Consider the following 14,300-nt stretch of genomic DNA (forward strand, 5'->3'; position numbering starts at 1 on the left):
TACCCCCAGTGATTCCCATTTGATACCCCCCAGGTTATCATTCTGCAAGTCCAAAACTTATAGGCTATTTCATCTCTTTTAAATTCACTCCACAAAAAGGGATATCAGTGTTCTGCCTGTTTGCAAGCCCCTGAGAGAACAGTGGGATGGAGGGACAAGATGACCATATACCCCCAAGCCAGGCTCAGGAAACAACCTCACAGGGGAGTTGAAAGGAAGCCATATTTATTGAACACCTACAGTGTATCAGGCTGCTTCACGCTGAGGATTTGATATTTTCCTATTTCACTCTTAACCTTCACCCTGCCAGGTAAACAGGCCCTCAGGCTATGAGTGCAAACTCCAGGGGTACCATTCACAAAGATCATGTCAGCGGCACCCCTGGAGTGGAGCAGGGAAGCCGTCCCTCATCCATTTTGCAGATGAGGAAACTGAGATTCAGAGAGACCAAGTAATGGCCTGAAGATGCACAGCAGTGAGAGGCAGAGTCCAAGCTCCTCTGATTAGAGCCCTGTCCTTGCCATCAAACTCCACGTGCTCCTATGGGTGGAGAAGTGGTCCAGAGCCAGTCCCAAACTCTCCACTCAAAAGCCCAGGTGACTGAAATGTCTCTTGACTGCCTGTACCACCTCCTGGGGTCTCGTTCTGCAGAGCCTAGTCCAGCAGGCAGCTGCTTGAACTTTTAATGAATATTTATACAGTTAATTGCATAACCTTTCAGCAAGGACAATGATTAAACAATCCGTCTACTTCCTTTCTTTATAATTAATAAGACATTTGCTGTGTCCTTAAATAGACAGCTCTAATTACAAGCGCTCGAGGATTCAGAAATGCCTGACAGCAGCCCTCTTGCCCTCAAAGAGCCAGGGCAGTCTTGGAATGCCAGGACACGAGAGTCCTCGGAGGTGACATCGAGGTGCAGCCACTGCAGTGACAGGAGACCGAGGCCCAGAGAAGGGAAGGGACCTAGCGAGGCTACTGGATCCTGGGGGTTCCATCTGCCTAGCTCTCCTGGAACCTCAGTGTCTCCGTTGTGATGCAGCTCATCCCCAAAGCCAGGATGAGAACCTCGCTCTCCGGGCTCACAGGCTTAGCCCTGGGAAGTTGGTCTGGGTAAGTGTTGACATGCAGTATCTTCTTAGGAGGTGGGTACTACCATTACCTTCATTTTACCGACGAGGAGAGCAAAGCCGAGAGACGGTAAGTCATTTGCTCAAAGCCTTGCAGTGAGGAGCAGAGACCATCCCAGGTCTCGACTCCGAATGCACTGCTTGACTTATTGCACTTAACCATCGTACATGAGAAAAGCAGGCTGGTGTCACTTGCCCCCCGCCCACCCCTCAGTCTCTGTGGCATCTCTGAGATCCACAGGGGTCACTGGAGGAAGGAGGCTCACTGAGCCTCTGCTCAGGCAGGGTCTGCAAGATGGCAGACGGCAGTCTGATGTCTCCTTTCGGAAAGACTGAAGCCAAAGGCCCCGGGCAGCATGATGCAGGAGACGTGGGTTGTGGAGTCAGACAGACCTGGGTCCAAATCTCATTTACTAACACAGAGGTCCTTTGGCAAGTCACTTAACCTCTCCGCACCGGGTTCTCTTCATCTGAAAATGGGGTTACATAATCTCCTAGATTTGGTGGGTGGTTTAAATGGGGAAACATATGGAAATCCCTACACTCTGGGCCTGGAATGAACTCGGAGCTCAGGAAATAATTGCCCTTGTTTTATTTCATGAAATACAAATGCAAAGGCTTGGGAGAGCCTTGGTCTCACCCCTGGGGATTTATTTATATTATCATGGTCCACATGGCCCACCGTGAAGCAGCGCTCTCCACGAAGCAGCCCCTACCCCGGAACACCTCTCTCTCTCTCTCTCTCTCTCTCTCTCTCTCTCTCTCTCTCTCTCTCTCTCTCTCAGATAGATGCCCAAGGGATGCTTGGGGTCTGCTGTCCAGGTATCCTCAGGCTCTGACAGGCAGGATGAAGAACCCACTATCTCCATCAGGTATCCTGCACAGAAGGCAAGGACCTGACACTGTATCCTGGAGTGGCTGCAGGCATTGAGAAATTTCCAGAGAATCCTGCCCCAGAAATCCAAACCCATGGGTACTTACTCTAATTCATAAGTTCACAAATTAATAAAAAGGGAAATGTCTGTTGAATAAAAGAATGAAAGTGCTTGACAGCTCCTTATTGAGCGCGCACATCTACAGTGTCAGGTCACGTGATGCGTAGGGGCCGATAACCTCCCAATGGCGACTGCCAACTCCAAGGACACCAGAGCAAGCTGCTGCCCCAGGAAGGACATCCACCGTGCAAAAGGGGGCAGTTACACCAAGCTCCTTCACACAGAGCCAGGTAGAATACTTATACCTGCGTCAGCCCCTAACCTGGTAGGTGATCTCAGAAAATCTCTGGGCTTTCATCCACTTCCTGGCCTATAATAGGAAGGTGCACTTGGTTTATCAGTGAGGTTCTTTTCCCGGTGGAAAGGTTCTAAGACACATGAATACATAAAACCCCATTTTCAATAACCAGCACTCAGAATTGTAACTCATTTACCTTGAACCAATCTCCCCATCCACCCCCTCCCAACAGATGCCTGAAGGTGGGTCAGAAGCTGTCCCCAATCAAGTGAGCTATAATTAGAGCTGAAATGCTACTTGCATTAGGCAAATGTCCCGGGCTTTCCTACGTGACTCCAGGCAATTGTTGATAGGCACAGAATTCAGAACCACAAGGAAACAGATTTGGGAGAAACCCTAGCCAGCTAGGGGCAGATAACACAGTGCGGGAACACAGAATAAGGACCTGTTCCCAAATCCCTTTCCTCCCCGATGCAAGCCCCCTTACTTATACTATTCGAAGATGTTTAATTGTTGTATGTCCAGGAGAGGGCCTGGCGTCAAAATACAATAATAAAGATAACACTGCCAATTAGTCCAGCACTGACACTTTGCGTGCATTTTTTTCATTTGATCCTCACATCCTCTATAAGGCAGGTACCATGACCCCATTTTACAGATGAATAAACTGAGACTTGGGGAGATTGGGCAACTTGCCCGAGGTCTTACAGGTTAAAGGACCTGAACCCAAATATATCAAACACCAAATCCACTACACTTCACTACTGCCTATAATCTTTCTTTGAAGGTGGGGAGGGGGCTCTATCCCGGGAACTGGCACAATCCCCAGAAACCTGGTAGGCTGTGAAGGTTGCTATGGCAATGCCAATTAAATGGACAGCGGGTTGGCTGCTGGGTTCCCATTCAGTCAGGAAGCTGTGAGCAAGCCTGATACCAAGTCTTGCTGCCCCCAATTCTGCTGAACCCTCACGGTCCCACCCTAGCCAACCTCCTTCAGGCAATCCTCCCCACCCACAGGCTTTGCCCGCCTCTGGCCTGGGCCCAGCTGGGCACAGGCAAGGGAGAAAGAGGGCCTCAGAATCCTAAGAGTTCAGGAATCTTAGAATCATGGTCTTTGGAATTCTGGAATGTTAGAAACCGGGCCCGGATTGAGGCAGGACAGTATGCAGGACCCCAGCAAATCACTGGGAGAGCGCAGAAGCTGGGCCTCCCGACTGCCTGGGTGCCTCGCTGGCTGCTGCTCCCATGGGGCGCTCTGTCAAGCCTCAGAGAGCCTGTGGAGCCTGTCTGTTGTCATGGAAGGCAGACTAGTGAGGAACAACCTGTGTGTCTTGGAAGCAAGGCCCTCAACTTCTCTAGGCCTCCAGTTACTTGGATGTCAAATAACAGTGCCGCAGAGCTGGGCAAAAAGTGGGCCTGGGAGGCAGGACGGGTGAGGCCAGAGGGCCCCTGCACAGCCCCAAGGATGGGAAGGCAGCAAGTGCTGGATGGGCAAAAGAGAGAAAGACGGGAATACAGGGTAGGGAGCGCAGAGGCTGAGAGAGGGAGGATAAGGGAGAGGAGCAGGTGGGGAAGGGAGGCAGCCCAAGGGGTGGGGCAGTGCCCTGGTGGGGTGGGGACAGGAGTTAGATGAAAAGGGACACCAATACAAAGCGATGTAGGGAGAAGGGAAAGCGCAGCTCTTAGGCAGCAGAACAGACCCCAATAATAATCATGATGAGCTCCCCTCCCCTCCTTTTCTGCCCCCAGTGGGCATCTAGGGTAACTGCTAGAGTGGATCCTGGATGGCCGAGCTGACTGACTGCAATGGTGGAAAAGCCCCTATGGCCACAGCTCTCTTCCCCAAAAGCACACACCCAGCTGTACATACTCTGCCCCTTGTTAGCTGGGTAGCCTTGGGTAAGTGGCCAAACCTGTCCCAGCCTCAGTTTTCTTCTCTCTAAATGGGGATCCACCCCCCTCCCAAGGTTGCCATGAGGATGAGAGTCACAGTGGGTGTGGCCAGGCTTTTTTCCTTTGGAAGCTAGCTGTGCCCTGCGCAGGCACTTCCAGGACGGTACTGGGTTTGGCTACTTGGTGGGGTGAGGAAAGCATGGGGCCTGTGGCATAGCAGGAACATCAGGGCAGCAAGCTGTACAAGGAAACAATGGGGGGGCCTGTCTCAGGCAGGGGTCGCTCTTGCACTCTTGCTCTCTCTCTCTCTCTCTCTCTCTCTCCACCCCCTCCACCCCCCTTTCTCTTTCTCTCATGCAGAGACTGGTAGCTCTGTTGCTAGGCGACAAGGAAACCCAGTTATCACCAGCCGCAGCCCTAGATGGGACTAGATGGGACTCTGGCCTCCATTGTCCCTGCTTCTGCCTCTGGGGTGACCATGACCCCTGTGGAGGACCTGGGACTGTGACTCGAAGGTCCTCACCAGCCCCACCAGCCCCACCAGCCCCCACGTGGTCCCCCTCCTTCCCCTCCCCGCTGCCTTTTGTCTCAGGCTCACTCTGCTAAAGCTCTGCCCCTAAGACCACTGGGTCCTTCCCCACCCCCTTCTCATCTCCTTTTTAATTTAACAAATGTCACAGAATGACCTGCAGGGTGTAAGTTTGCTTTGAGGATTAGGGCCTGGAAAAGAAATCAGAGAGATAAAGCCCTGAGGGTGGGAGGTGGGCTTGGGGCTTGGCTACGGCCTTCCAGCTCTTCTTCCGCCTCACCCCTGGCTGCCTCTGCTGCCACCCAACCTGCCATGGAGGCTGGGGCTCCTGGGCTCAGCCTGTCCAGGGCAGAGGAAAGAGCTGAGGCCTCAAAAACTGGCTGGGTGGCCTTGGGCAAGTCACACAACCTCTCTGAGCCTGGGGTGTCCTCCTTTGCCAAATTCAGAAAGTGACGGTACCTGCCTTATGAGACCACTATGGGGATAAGATGAATTAATGTATACAAAGAGCTTAGCAGTGCCTGGCACACAGTACGTTTCATAAGCACCAGCTGCCATTAGTACTATTAGAATTATGATTAGAATCCTCAAAAATAAATAGTGAGGGAGGCTGAGGGGAGGCCTGGAGGATGTGCTATGGCTACTTCTGGGCCGAGGGCTCAAAGGGGCTGTCTCTAGCTCCTGGTAATACAGGAACAGGGCCCAATGTGCAAGAGGGCTGTGAAGAAAGCCCAGAAACAGGTCACCAGCTACTAGAGTCACCTGACTGTTTGCCAGGAGCTCCTGAGGGTGCAGCACAAAGCGAATCTGGGGTTGTGTTCGACAGATCACCTCACGTGAGCCTCCCAACCTCTGAACAAGGAAGATCTGATGAGGAAACCAAGGCCCAGAGCAAGGCCCCCCACCCCAGCCAGAGGGGCAGGACTCACTGCAAGTGGCCTCGAACTCATCAGAGCCGTCAGAACACTCCTCCTCGCCATCACACTTCCACCGCTCCGGGATGCAGTGGCCATTGTCACAGGTGAAGTCGCTGTCCATACAGGTCTTCTTGGCTGTGGGGTAAAAAGAAGAGTGTGAGGGGCATACAAGGCTGTTCTAGGATAGTCAGACGACTATGGGGTGACCAGAGCATGCTGGACCACGTGACCTCCCATAGCCCCACAAGGCCATAGGGTGCACCACCGACCAGAAGGAGAGGGCAGGAGAGAAAGGCTTGTTCACTCAGGTGTCACCTATCTCCACCTGGTGTTACAGAGCACCAGGTGGAGACAGGTGACACTTGGTCCTGCCCTGCAAGTCCAGAGCACAAGTCCCATGAGAGTGGCAGGATCTATCCACCAAGAGAATGCCTGTTCCCCTGTCATACCTCTCTCTGCCTGCAAAGTCCAGTTCCATTGTCACGGCCTCTAGGAAGCCTTCCCTGATCGCCTATGGCAGCTGCTTTAGCCCCTTCAGCCAGTGTGCAGTCCCTTTACATGCCTGTCCTGCTCCTCGCAACTAGACTACAGTCAAGGCCCCTTCTGTAAGCTGGTGACAATAAATCATAAAAGCAAATGATTACTTTGTGACAAGATTTATGAGGTATCATCTGGTCAGAGTGGTAGAAAGAGAATCTACTGGGCAAGACACCCAAATCAGTCTCTGCTTCCAAGGCGCTTCCAGTCTGGAGCGGTTGGCCTCCACACGGGCGGTTTGAATCCCAGCTCTGCCTCTTTCTATCTGACCTTGGGGTTGTTACTTAACCTCTGAGCCTCTGTTTTCTTATCTCTATAATGGGAAGAAGGAAACAAAGGGCTCTGAGGAGGAGCAACAAGAAGTGATAATGTTCTGAAGAACATGCAGCAGACATCCTGTCACAGCAGATACTTGGTAGGTAGCAGCTATTGCTGTTTTTACAGTTTGAGTCTTAATTAGCAGCCAAGCAAAAGGGGAGTTCTGTTCCCTCCCAGGGGGTGTATGTAGCAGGCTGAGATCTCACAGTTGGTAGCAGAACTAGAACAGGAACGCAGGGACCAGCATGGTTTGCTCCCCTCCCTGCCCCTCCATGGGCCTGACACTCCTCCAGTGTAGGGACTGGGTCACATTCAGCACCAGACCCAACTCAGGGTAGCTCTCAGTGGGGGCACGGAACCCAATGGAAACAGCAGCCCAACCTCTGCTCACACCTCCGGAGCCAGGGCTCCCCTCTCCCTAGAAGCTCCTTCCCAGTGTCCAGCCTAGGATTATGGATATCCTCCCACAGGCCCTCTGGCTGCCTGGTGACTGCTCCCCCTGCCCTCAGCAGCCTGGCAGGGACTTGGGGACAGACACTGGGTCTCTTTTCTGCATTCTAAGTTTTCTTCACACTTTCCTTAGAAGAATACCTCTGTCTGTGCAGGGGTAGAAGAAACCAGAGGAATCAGAACCCACCTACGGATGGGGAGCCTGAGGCCCAGAGAGGGAAAGGGGCTGGCCCAGGGAAACAGCCAGGCAGAGATCAGAACCAGCTTTCCTGACTCCCAGTCCCGGGTCCTAAGCAGCCGCTCCCTGAGTCCTGTGCCAAGGAGTCATTGCAGGTAATAGATACCAATACTGCCTTTTGCTAAATCATGACCCACAATCATCTGAAAGTAACTACGGTTAGGAACCAGCACCTGGGGCATTTCTTAACATGAGTACCAGTGTTCCCTCCACCAGAAGCTCAGCATCCAAAAAACAAACGAATATTCCAGTGTTTTGTTTTTCCTGTTCTAACATTCTCCACATATATCCTGTGTGTCAGTCTCTGTGCTAGGTGCTTTACCAGGAAACCCCACAAAAAAGGGCCCATGATGTCCTCACTTGACACATGGGAGAATCCAGGCCCAGGGGTGTTAAGTTGCATGCCCAAGGTCACATCTAGGGGCGGAACAGGGCCACGATTTGACCTCACAAAGATGCCCCTGGTAGCTGCTATTAACCCCATTTTATAGAAGAAGAAATTAAGGCTCAAAGAGGTGAGGGTGTAGGTAGCAGAAGTGGGATTTTAATTCCATGGGGCAGCTGCCAAAGCTTAGGCTCCCTCCACTAAGGCCCTCAGCCACCTTAGCAATGCCAGGCTAAGAATAAGCACCTCAGAAAGGCAAACGCAGGGTGACTAGATCCCAGGGGCCATAGGACATGGCAATGGGGCAGATCAGCCACAGCCCAGAAATACTTGCATGAGGTGTTTCCTCTGAATGTGCCGAGTGTGCAGCAAAATTAACCTGGCCCTCTGAAAATTTGTGCTCTCCTCATGGACTGCCCTGGGGAAACTGAAGCAGCATAGCCATTTTCAGGTTTGGGACTTGATGGGCCATGTCTGAAGTGTAATAACTACGTGGAAGGATTTGGAGTCAGAGTTGAGACTGAGTCCTGGCATGGCCACCTCCTTGCTGGGTAGCTCAGGGCACGTTCCTTCCCTTTCTGGGCAAGTGGGGATGGTGGCTTTCCCATGCAGCACTGACACAGGACAAAAGGCAAAAGGCTTTCCTGGGTGATCAGAGTAAGCATCCCAGTGCTGGGTTGTTCAGTTTAATGAGACCGACAGCCTCGCATCACGAGGCTACATCAGCCCTGCCAAGAGATGAGGGCTGGGCAGTCTTTCGAGGCAGTCAGAGCAAGCCATGCCAGCTCCCACTCTCCTGGCCTTGGCAGCCATGGCTCCAGCTCCCAGGGTGATTCCCCAGCTGGGCTCAACGCCGTGGCTCTGTTTCCAGCGATTCATGTCCCTTCATGCTAGTCGCCCCTTGGACAATGCCGACCTCTGTGAGTCCCTGTACTCCACAGTCCAGGAGCAGTACATAGTCATCCAGGGTCTGCGACATCATAATCTGGTGCCATGACAACAGATGAGCTGCCACAAAGGACTTAGATTCCAGAGGGCAGTGGGGAGGGGCCCATCCCAGGGCAAAATGGGAGAGAATGGGAAATCCAGGACAAAGGAAGTGGGAGTTACCATTTATAATAAGAATGCTGGCCAAGGAAAGCATCAGACAGTCCATAGTCAATCAAACTCTGCTTTGCCACTTGTAGGCTGTGTGACCTTTTCCAAGTTACACAACTTCTCTGAGCCTTACTTTCTTCATTTGTATTCAAGGATATTATCCTTGCTTCACCACACAGCGTTGTGATGAGGAGCAAATGGGCTAAGGTTGGTGCCAGGGCATAAACTGAAAAGCAGAAACATGCAAGTTTGAGGTGTGTGAAGTCAGCAGCCCCAGCTGCTACGTGTGTGACATTGGGCCCATCAGTCACATAGGACTTGCCGCCTCATATGGAAATGGAGGTGTGGTGTTGACTGAATCTTACGCCTCTCTCCGTGCCCAGAGTCTCTGATCTTGTGAAATTATTATGATCACTCAGCACCTCCCAGCTTCCCCGCCCCCAGAGGCATCCTTTCCCGAGACAATATGCAACCTTCACACTGTTGTTCCCCACCCACGCTCACCCCACAGCCCCAGTGCAGATGGGGGCTTCAAAACAAAGACTAGTCAGGGCTGCCAGGTGGAGCTGCTCGGTGTGGCTTCCTCTTGGCAATCACAGTGCTCTGTCATGTCAGAGCCTTGAAGGCCCCTATATAGCTCTTCCATTCTGTAAGCCAGAGAACCAGGGCCCGGAGAGAAGTAGCTGCTCAAAGGCACAGCACATGTCCATGGGCAGGGCCGCACCTGAACGCAGGGATTCTGACTCCTGGTCCCACCGTGTGGCCAGGATGCCAGAGGAGGGCCACCTGACCCAGCCAAGGGGTCAAAGAAGGCTTCCTGGAAGAAGGGACCGTGTTCAAGGAAGAGGAGTCAGCCAGGCCACGGGAGTGAGGAGAGTGAGGAAGGGCATTCCAGGGTAAGGGATAACAGGGTCTGGGGCGTCGAGCAGAACGGCCATGCAGGGCTGGGGTCCTGGGAGCTCCACTAGGCCAGGGGCCAACTCACCCTGCCTGGCACAAAGCTCCCCCTCAGAGAGGCCCAGCGTGGGGCCTGGCTTTTCCTGAGTTCACCCAGAGACTCACCTAGCCTCTACCAAGCACAGGGCTGCTGTTTAGCAGGCAACGAAACCCAGGCTCCAAGCTGCCAGGGCTTCCGTCAGGGTTTCCTAGCTGAGGAAGACAGCGGCAGAGCGCAGGTCGGTGGGGGTCGGGGTGTGGGGTAGGGGTGGCCATTCATCAGACGTTTGAGATAAGACACTTATTATTTCCCCCCTTGGAGATTGCTGATGCCCACTGGCTTCCTAAAGGCCCTAAGAAAGCCTCCAGTAGAGAATCGAATCGACTTGATTTCCTCCCGCACTTCCCAAACTTGTTTAACCAAAGAACGTCTTTTTTGGTTGCCATGTCTATTAATTTCCCAAGAAACGAGTGGTCCAATGACCCACACCCGAGGAAACACTACTGTAGTGCAAACCCCTGGTTGTACAGATAAGAAGACGAGGCCCCGAGAGGGGAAGGACTGGCCTAAGGTCACACAGTAGACGCTGGTCCCCAGTCTTCTATCTCTGGGCCGGCCCCACCAAGCCATGACAGATAGTAGGTGTCCACAGAGCACTTGGCCCGGAGTGAGCTGAGGGGACCATCACTGGGGAGACCCAGTCCTCAGAGCAGGGACATGTTCAGAGGACAGCCCAGGATGGGCGAGGGGGGTTGATACCAGTCCGTGTGGGACAGGACGATGAGAGAGATGTCAGGAATGTAGATTCTGTCTGCCCTCAGGTTTCTACAGACAGGTCATGGTCCCCAGGGAATATTCTATGAGGGCAGAGACCGGTAGTCAAGGAGGATTCCAGCTCAAAGTTATTGCTGAGTCAGTTGGGGCAGGTCCCTTCCCTTCCCAGGGCAGGTGAGAATCTGAAACAGCAAAGATGTAAAGCCCCACCTTGGAACCCACTGCACAGAAGGGACTAATCTGTTCCCCATTTCCTCTCTCAGGCCTGAACCAGCACCAGGTGGCCTGGCTCTGGGTGGCTTGGGTCTGCCTAAGTAGACCTAAGGCAGCTGGGCCACTTGTAGCAGAGTCGGGGAGATGAAAGGGCTGCTCCCCCATGGTTACCCTTCTGCAGAGCTCACCAGGCCCTGGCGTTGCCAAGACAACTACTGCCAGCAGAACGAAGATCCGGGGTGGGGGCAGGGGGCGTGCCAGCCCGCCCCTGGCCTACTAACCTGGCAGGCAGATTTAAATGACAGTCCAGGAAGCTACTATTAAACTGCCACCCCAGTCAACGGATGACAGACCCGGAGTGTTCTCTGGCTGCAGTAAAAACACAGCAGGAGTGAGAGGGGGAGGAGACAGTGGCCCAGAGCAACCTGCACCCCCTCCCTGGAGGCCCGCTCCCCCACTCCACCCCCTGCCCGCCCACTCACACCGCCAGAACCACGCTTTCAGGCTGCAGCGGGTCCCGGTACGGCGCTGCGGCACAGCACAGGGCCTGGAAAATTGACTCTTTATTTTCAAGCAGAGGAATCCTTTTTCCAAGTGAAACTCCAGCATATAAACTCCAACATAGATTCAAAACGAAGCTGCACTACTGGGATTAGGGTGAGGGGACCCCATCAGCTGTTTCCCCATCATCCCCCTAACAGGCCTGGTAAGGCCATGAAACCCAGGCTTCACAGCCCATCACCAGCAGCTCTGGGTTCAAACCCTGACCCTGACCCTGCCCTAGATGGGTGAGGTTCCTAAGAACCCTGGGTTTAAAGATTCCATGGGTCTAATATAACGTAGAATAGCTGCCTTGGGTTTCAGGTTCTCATTCTCTAATAACGCCAGATTCTCAAACTGCACCACACTGATCTGCTCACGCTCAGCCCCAGTGACGGCCTCCAGGGCAGTCACTGCACGAGTCAGACATGTCAATGAGCTGTGGACGGGCCCCCATTCCATCCTTGCAAGGGGCTGTGTCTCTGCGTCCACGCTGACAGTCAGACTCAAGGCTCTTGGCAGTGCCAGAGAGGCAAACAGTTCCCACAGTGCCCTGACACCCACGGAGCGTGGTGGGCGGGGCTCAGCTCTCGGTTTTGTGCTGCCCAGCAGGCTCCGGGGCTCAGGCTACCACCATCCATCAGCAGGTGACATCTGAGTTGCTTCCTCCCCACCCCCTCATCCCACCTAGGGAGAAAGAGGAACCAAGCAGCAGCAGGTGCTGAAGGGAGGCGTGGGCGTGTGAAGGGCTGGAGGGGAAGACGGAGGAACGAAGGGGTGCGTGGGAGAGGCCCACTCTGGTGAGGGCATCTTTGCTTTTAAATTGGGCAATGATCTCAGCCTGGGTGTCCCCAACAGTGCTCCAGACACAGGGTCTGACACCAAGCAGGTGCTCAAAGATTATCTATGGCCCCATACCTCTGACATACCGTGTGACCTCTTCCCATTCTGGGCCTGTGTCCTCATGAGAACAAACTTTTAAGGACCCCTTCTAGCTGACGTTCTGGGTCTGTGACTCTGACACAAATGGTTGTTGTTCAGTGCTGCCACGGGCCCCTCCAGGAGGGTCACCTGGGGCTTCCCACAGCCAAGTGTCTCCTGCAGACCCCAGCACATCCCAGCTGTTTTTGGACGCCGCCTGACCCTGGCTTCACTGTCACCAAGGGAGGTCCAAGCCCCCGCTGGGGTATGTGGGACTCCCTGTTGCCACAGGGAAGATGAGCGTCTCCGAGGGACAGACAACAAAGGGTCTTCCTGTCGCAGTGATTTGTGGATGCAGAAGGTATTGAGGCAGTGACAGCTGTGAGGGGATGGGGGGAATGGGTGTGGGGGAGAGGTGAACGGGATCAGCTGGCGCCTGCAAAAGGACCAAGCACCACGCAGGAGTGTGCTGCTTAGTGAAGCAGGCAGTACACAGAGAAGACACCCACTGTCTTGCCCATTTTTTAGGCTAGGACTGCCCACCCTGGATTGGAGCCACCCACTTGACACTGGGACTTTAGGTCCCCAGGAAACAACTCGAGGGAAACTCATGGTATCCTCCAAGTGGACGCCTCCAGAGGGCAGGAGGCGTGGCTGGGAAACCCTCTATGACCTCCAGCCCGAGTCCTGCCTGGCTACCAGCCACACACTGCCCCTCCACTTGCTGGCCCCAGTGGGGACTCAGCCTCCTCTGACCAGGGAACCTTCCTTTCTAACCCCAGGCAGGCCACCTGAGCTGGGGAGGAGAGGGTGGGGGTCCATGGCTCCATCTCCCTTGGGCAGACCTGGGAGCCTAAAGGACGCCCACTTTCCAGACCCTGTTCTCCTGCCACCAGCCCCCAATGGAAAGAGAAGCAGCTCTTCTGCTTCCTCTTTTGTAGCTGAGGAAAAAGCTCCAGGTCTCATTCCAGCCTGGCTCTGCCATCAGCATGCTGGGTGACACTGGACAGGCCTCTCTGGGCTCTGCTACCTTCCTCTGCCACTGGCTTCAAGTAGGAAACCCAGGGCTCCCTGGGCAGAACTCTGTAGCCGGGATGAAGAGTCCAGGCCAGGGGGGCCTGACAACCCACTGAGGGTAGACACTGCTTCAGTCAACAGCCTATATTGGGTTTGCTAAGGGAGGAAGAGACAGGTGATCAGTCATTCCTGCCCTTTAGCCAGGTGGCATGAGGGAGAAATGATGGAGAGATAACCCCCAGCTGTCTGAAGGAGAGGCAGTCCCTCTTCCCACCCCACAGGCAGGCAGGGCACTGGCCCCCCGCATGCACCCTCTGTCCATGAGGCAGTGGCTGAACCCTGCTGGGAAGCAGCCCTGGCTAAGCAGAAAATGCAAACGCTTCCACTAATTAGGCTGGTAGGAGAAGTGTTTCCAGAAGGAGCCCCACTGGGCCATCCTGGTGAAAAATGGGCAGTGATACCCTGTTATTAGGAAACCCCTCGCCCGGGGCTGGGTGGGTCTCTCAGGGGCACCCCCTCTGTGCTGACCCAAGGTTTCTTACGAGCTCTGTGCCACCCCCAGCTCCTTGCTGGCCATCCAGGAAGCCTCGGCCCAGCAGGAGGCCTGAAGGTTAGGGTGTCACTCTGTGAAGTTGCTGAGACCTGTGCCAGGGAGGCTGCTGGCTTTTAGGTGGAGAGAGGTTAAGGTTATTTCACTGGGAATGGGATTAGCATTGGGCTCTCCCACCCCTGGCCTGGGGCCCCGGCTCTACTATGTGACCTTGTGTAAGTCCTCTGCCTTCTCAGCGCCTTGCTCTCTTCCTCCATGATGTGCCTGGATTGGACAACATGATCTCTAAGTTTATTTCCTTTTGAGGTGTGGTGTTATCCACATGGGGTCCAGAGTGAGGATGGCAGAGGGCGGGAACCATGGCTCAGTGCCCAGACCCTCCCAATTTACTCCTGTGACTCCAGGTGGGGGCTGTCAATCCAGAGCCAGTAGTCACTGTCCTGCTGAAGGCCTCTCTCTGTAATCAGAAAGCCGTCTTTCTTTGTCCCATCTTCCCTAGAATGTGACCAAGTATCTTTGCAGGTACTTAGGAATCCATCAAGCTGTCCTGCTCTTTGTTCTGGACCATCAATGGCTACCTCCGGCCCCCACATCCACTCAGCGGTCACGGACAAACTGTG

General features: G+C 54.0%; 1 protein-coding gene across 10 annotated transcripts in view; it reads right to left on the reverse strand.

Moving 5' to 3' along the window:
* The window catches only part of LRP8 (LDL receptor related protein 8), a 73,004-nt gene that overhangs the window by 33,859 nt on the left and 24,845 nt on the right, over positions 1 to 14,300 (reverse strand). For all 10 annotated transcript variants that reach the window (XM_074334742.2, XM_074334743.2, XM_074334744.2 and 7 more), the window contains exon 3: positions 5,715 to 5,837. In XM_074334742.2, the coding sequence (XP_074190843.2) occupies positions 5,715 to 5,837 (123 nt within the window). The remainder of the gene's footprint in view (positions 1 to 5,714; positions 5,838 to 14,300) is intronic.

Source organism: Rhinolophus sinicus, chromosome 14 (assembly GCF_057876585.1).
Source record: "Rhinolophus sinicus isolate RSI-liver-muscle chromosome 14, RSI-T2T, whole genome shotgun sequence".
NCBI lineage: Eukaryota > Metazoa > Chordata > Mammalia > Chiroptera > Rhinolophidae > Rhinolophus > Rhinolophus sinicus.